At 49.8% G+C, this 6,000-nt stretch overlaps 1 protein-coding gene across 1 annotated transcript in view; it reads left to right on the top strand.

The window, feature by feature from the left end:
- The first annotated feature begins 4,038 nt into the window (after positions 1 to 4,038).
- Positions 4,039 to 6,000, top strand: part of OXSR1 (oxidative stress responsive kinase 1) — a 91,922-nt gene continuing 89,960 nt past the window's right edge. Inside the window, exon 1 of the mRNA XM_057705509.1 lies at positions 4,039 to 4,443. Within this exon, the coding sequence (XP_057561492.1) occupies positions 4,374 to 4,443 (70 nt within the window). The 5' untranslated portion in view covers positions 4,039 to 4,373. The remainder of the gene's footprint in view (positions 4,444 to 6,000) is intronic.

Raw genomic sequence — 6,000 nt, 5'->3', positions numbered from 1 at the left:
TGTCAGAAAAAAGCTTTTGTGTTAAACCAGCCAATTTAGTTTAGTTTGGGCTTGGTACTTCAGCTAGCAATAACACAAAAGTTTCTTATTTATCCTGAGCTGTTCCACATAATATACACAAGCAATTTCCAATCCTCTATCAACGGATACCTTTATTCAAGGTATCCGTTTTCCCCTATTACAATAATGCTACAATAAACAACCTAATGAAGGATGTTTCTAGACATGTTAAACCTTTAAGAGACTGAAAAGTAGCAGGCACCTAGGAACCAGTTCCACCTCAGTCAGGTATTTCCCATCTTTTACTCAATTCAACTTGAGCTCTTCAAGTTGGCATGGTGCCAGCCTGAGCGACCCTGAAGCTACTGTCTGGCTTAGAATCCAGTTCGATGCTGAGACAACTTTCTGCATGGACTGATTGTGTTTTTTTTTCCTACAATAACCTCTCACCTACCTATTTCTTAGAGACTCTGAGCCAGTCACCTTGGACATTCATTCCCTGGGTTTGCCAAGATGTCAGCTTCTCCCCAGGCTTCAGACTCCTAGCTTGTGCATGTCTTTTCTACTCTCAAACTCTACTGATTTTTAATCAACACCATGCCTGAATACATCCCCGTGTAGGGACCATTCCAGGTGCATAGGCGGGAAGCACACTATGTGAGGAATGCGTGTTATCCCTTCTCACAACAAGAGACAACTGTATACCACATGTCACGTGATACTGGAGAGAAGGGGCGGGGGGAGAGGCAGAAAAATCAGCTTAGGACAGAGACATAAATTTGTGCTTTTCTTTATATTCAGGTTTCTCATGTAAGGTACACATTATAGATTTCAACTCTCTTTCATTAAAGGAGGCTATAAAACTTGAATTATTAAAGCTGTAATTATCACTACAAGGCATCACTAGTTTTGAAATCAGCACTTTCCCCTCTACCCTGCAGGTGCTCAAAGCAAAGCACGATGCAGGTAAGTTGCTTAAAGGCAACAGAGAAAGAAAAGGAAGCATGAATAGGCTTTCCCTCTCAGCTTTTCTGCCCAGTGATTCTCAACTTCTAGGTTTACATACTGTAGTAGATGCTGTCTCTACCCGTACATATCCTTTGGGCGTACTCTGACATTTGCTCTCAGAGAGTTCTAGTATGTCAGGAGGACTGCCTGCGTCTCTTGCTTGAGTGCATTCTCTGACTTTAAGAGCATGCTTTTCCCAGCACTGAGCTGGGCTGAAGTGCAGGAGCGTTAACACACTAAAAGCGGGAAAGAAAGGCTTCCCTGGTGGCGCACTGGTTAAGGATCCACCTGTTAATGCAAGGGACACAGGTTCGAGCCCTGGTCCCAGAGGATCCCACATGCCATGGAGCAACTAAGCCCATGCACCACAACTACTGAGCCTGCGCTCTAGAGCCCACAAGCCACAACTACTGAGCCCATGTGCCACAACTACTGAAGCCTGTACACCTAGAGACCGTGCACTGCAATGAGAAGCTACCACAATGAGAAGCCTGTGCACCGCAACAAAGAGCAGCCCCCACTCACCGCAACTAGAGAAAGCCCGCGCACAGCAACAAAGACCCAATGCAGCCAATAAATAAATAAATAAATTTATTAAAAAAAAAGAGAAAGAAACCTAGGTAAGATTTGGTGAAATTTTGATATTGGGGCCAGGGTTCAGAATCACCTTAACTTCCCTTTTTCCCATTCCCCAAAAGATTACTGAGAGAGCCGTATACAAGGACCAGTAGCCTAAGAGGAATGAAAGTATTACCTTACAAATAGCTTCAAAAGTGCCTAAAACCCCTCTGTAGCCTGTGTAGAACACTCTTTGCATGCTGGCTCCCTCTCAGTTTTCTCACAGAGGTTTTCTCCAAGCTCCCTATTTTCTATCAGAGTATACTGGCCTTTTCCTGCTTGATGCTTTGTAACATAATTCCTTATCTGTGTATTTGCTTAGTTGTTCATACTGTTTCTCTTCTAGACTACAGGCTCCATGAAAACAGGAACTAAGTCACTTTGTTTACCTCTGCACACCCACAGTTTATGACAGTGCTCTCACATGGAAAATACTCCATAAGCTGAGAAAGAAACTGAGGTTTAGGCGTCTGGCCTCAAACAGCCACCAACTGTTTGCTCATTAAAAACATGAGACCTTAACGACTATCAGGCCACATGGAGAAAGCCCAGGAGACAGGGGAAATAAAATGACCAGATCTGCAGAGCAGGTTCTGGCTCAAATAAACCATCAAGCTTTGTCCATTGGAGGAGGTAGAAACGTACCCATGAACGAATGTACAGCGACCCTGACCACCAAGAATGTGGGCCAATTAACATCTTGAATTTTCATTATTAGGTCAGCAGCTCCTTTTCCCTGGGGAAGAAGACAGAAGGGAGGAAGGTGCCCAGATTTCTCCCTTAAGTATATACTATTCTGCATATAAATTCAAAGACGTTAAAAAGCCACAAAATACCCACAACCCTTCTGAAGGCTGTTCATGGTCCACACAGGCCAATAAACCCAGGTTAAGAATCTCTGGTTTATGGATCTTTCTATTGGTACAAACCTTGACATCTCTAATCTCTATCATCAGATTTAGCTCCTCTCTGATAAATCTGATCCCCATCCCTCTTCTCCCTGCAAAAAGAAAAAAGCAACACGTGGCAATAAAGAAGGTGTCAGTAGCTAAAGGCTGAAACCAATCTCTACAGCAAGGCCTGTGCTGTGCTTCCAGACTTGGGAACTCCCGCACCTTTGCTGTGACTGGAATATTCAAGCCTCTCAATTTCCACCTGTTGATATCATTTTAACCCTGCAGGGTCTCCTCCTCCATGAAGCATTCTCCAATCCCACCAAGCAGGTGGAAACGTGCTAACACCTTCGTTGCCCCAGCTCCTTGTTGACAGCTTTGGTTTCGTGGTCGGTGGATGTCCTGCACGGGGCTTCCAGTGCCTGGCAGGGTCTGGGAGAAGGCCTCTTTCATACTGGCTACTATCGGTCTGAAAGACGTCCAATTGAACGTCTAACTGAACACACCTAGCCCAAACCACGTCAATACTCTTGATTCCATTTTACCAAGTGCATTCAATTTCACCTCGTTAATTTCCCCAAAGGGTCTAATTGGTCAACCTGAGAAAACTGAAGTTCCGTGAGATCACACAAAAGTCAAGTCCTTTGAAAACACCTCAGATCTCCTGGGTCAAACCTCACTCGTTTAATGGCCCCAGCCGCGTCAGCAAAAGAACTCCAACCTTCCGAGGCCCCAAGACAGGTGTTCACTTGAGCTCCAGACCTAAAACTGAGAATGGACAGAACACCCTCCCTGCCCAGTAAGGGTACAGAGGAGGCCGCGAAGGGCGCTGCAGAGACAACTTCCGCCTAGAAAAAGTGTCGTCACGCGGCGCTTCCGGTTCCACTCTTGCCCCGTGGCCCAAGGCCTTTTATCCCAGTTGGCAGTTGTCACACCCCAAGGCTACCCCACCCAGCTGCTCCTTCGGGTTTCCCCACATCCCGCGGAGCCGTCTGCACGTCCCTATGGTGTGACGGCTACGCCGCAACGTCTCTTGGGAGAACGGTGCAAAGCAAGCAGCGTACCCCCCATCTTGACGGACTGGAGCACTGTCACTGAACTGGGCGCCCAGAGACTGGAGGCGGGACTAACTTATGACTGACGTCCACACTCACCTATTGCCTTTCTGATTCCTTCTCAAATAAGCCAACGAATGCGACGGTGGAGACGGCAACGTGACCCCCGCCGCCGGAAGCGGCTCCGCCCCCTCCACTAGGCCGCCCTTTGGTCGCCATGCTTAGTGTGGCTACCGCCTCTTTGCTACTTTAGGCTCGTCTCTGGCTTTCTGGTGCCCTTGTTGAACTCTTTCCAAAGCATTTCTTCCTTTCCATTGTCAACTTCCTCCTCCTCGGGCTTCTTGCTCACTCGCTGCTTATCCGGACACACTTGAAATGGCGGCTGAAGGCGGGGCTTAGACGGGGCGTGACCGGCGCGGTGACGTCAGCGCGCTGCGTGTCGGCAGGTGGAGGGAGAAGGGAAAGTTTGGCCCGTGCGTGGGGCTGGGGTGGAGGGCGGGACAGTGGGGCTGGGCTGAGGCGAAGCTCCTGTCGCTGCTGCTGCGGAGGCCGAGGCCGGGACCTGGGCCGGGCAGGGGAGTGCCGGCCGAGGAGGAGCAGGAGGCAAGGTCCACGGGTGCTTCGAGCCCCTCGCCGCTCTGCCGCGCGGCCGCCCCGCGCCAGGCGCCGTCCGACCCGTGGCTGTTCCAGAGGCGGTTGGTGGGGGCGCGGCGGCAGCGGTTGGGGGTGGGGAGAGGCGCGGCGAGGGGGAGAGAGAGGTCAGCGAGTTTGAGGGAGGACCGAGTGCCGTGCCGCCGTCATGTCCGAGGACTCCAGCGCCCTGCCCTGGTCCATCAACAGGGACGATTACGAGCTGCAGGAGGTGATAGGTGAGAGCTGGCGCCGCGGAGGGGGGAGGCGCCGCGCCGGGCGGCGGGTGACACGCGGGAACGTGGGGACCCGCAGGACTCTCAGATATTGGTGGGCGCTCGAGCGGCCCGGGGGTTGGTAGGCGCGTGGGTGAGGCTCCGGGTTGTTCAGCGCGTGCAAAGCGTGGAGGGGATTTTGAGTGGCGCGCCTGTGCGGGGTGGGGTGGGGTTTGAGGGGCTCACCCGAGATTTGTGTAGTGACAGATGTTTGAACCTGAGGGACAGATGTGGCTGAGGGAGAAACAGAAGTGCATGTGTGGGCCAGGCCTTTACGAGGCGGTGGGAGAAATGGGGTATTACTGATGGGGGCACGGCCACCTGCTCGGGGGGTGATGGGTTAGGATGCTTCTGTTCACTCCCTCATCCGCGCGAGAACCCCCACGAAGTGCCAGGCCTTGCTGGGGTGAAGCTGGGGATCCTTTTCAGGTGAAGCTGCAGGAGGTACCACCGCACTGAGCGACGTAGACCCAATTTAGGACTACTTGGAATTGACTTTCTGGTTAGGGAGGTAGACATCAAATAAGTAGGCAAATAAAAAGAATTACAGGGAGATAAGATGTTCTGATAGAGAGTAACCTGGAGACCTAGTCGGGGCGATTTCAAGGAAGATGCTTTTTCTGAGGCGTGACGTGTAAGTTGAGCACTGAAGGATAAGAAAGAGGCTTAAGAGCCTAGGGAAAAATTTTTTCCTACTGAGGGATGAGGAAATGCAAAGGCACCTGAGGAGGGAAAGAGCTTGGTGTGTTTTAGGACCCGAAAGAAGACTGGTAAGGGTAGAAAGTTAAGGGAGGAGCCAGATTTCAGGGGCCTTTTCGGCCAAGGTAAGGATTTTGGAATTTTAAGTGTTATTGGAGGGCTTCAAGCAGAGACATGATATGATCCTATGAATCTGGCTTTTGGGTGTGGAATGAATTTAAAGGGGGTCTGGGAATACCAGTTGGCAGAGACCAAAGTTTGCACAAACATGGATTGTAATTCTCAGAGAGGCACAGTGATAGGAGGTGGGTGGGGACTGGTAATGAGGGGAGTATTTGTTGGACAACAATGATCTAGTGATTTTAGAAATCAAAAGGGGGTGGATTTAGCTAAACAGAAGCTCAATCCAACAGACACGAGCAGACCCCTGTGTGTTGGAGGAAGGAGATTGCCTGCTTTGCTAGATCAGCATCTTGTCCTAAATTAGTTTTATAACAAAGAGTGGCTGAAAACTCCTTAGCTGTCTTGGGGGGGTGGGGGGAGTGGGGAGGGGAGTGTTTATTGCACCATGTCTGTGTTCAGAGAAACTTTGTCACATTTCTTTTTTTCACTTTACTTCCTCTTGTTTCAGAACAAATCTGGGCTAAGTTTTATCTGAAAGGCATCACATCTTTTTCCTTAAACCACTTCATGGATCTGGTCCTTACTACCTGCTGGGTCTTTGATGTGTACTGGTTGGTTCTAAAGACAGTCTCTGTCTTGATTGATTGCTTCTGAGTCTCTCAGTCAGAGTTTCATACTGAAAAAAGGATTAAGTGGGAG

The sequence above is a fragment of the Hippopotamus amphibius genome, chromosome 13, assembly GCF_030028045.1.
Source record: "Hippopotamus amphibius kiboko isolate mHipAmp2 chromosome 13, mHipAmp2.hap2, whole genome shotgun sequence".
Classification (NCBI taxonomy): Eukaryota; Metazoa; Chordata; class Mammalia; order Artiodactyla; family Hippopotamidae; genus Hippopotamus; species Hippopotamus amphibius.
Note: the sequence above shows the minus strand (reverse complement) of the source record. Positions and strands in the feature narration are given on the sequence as shown.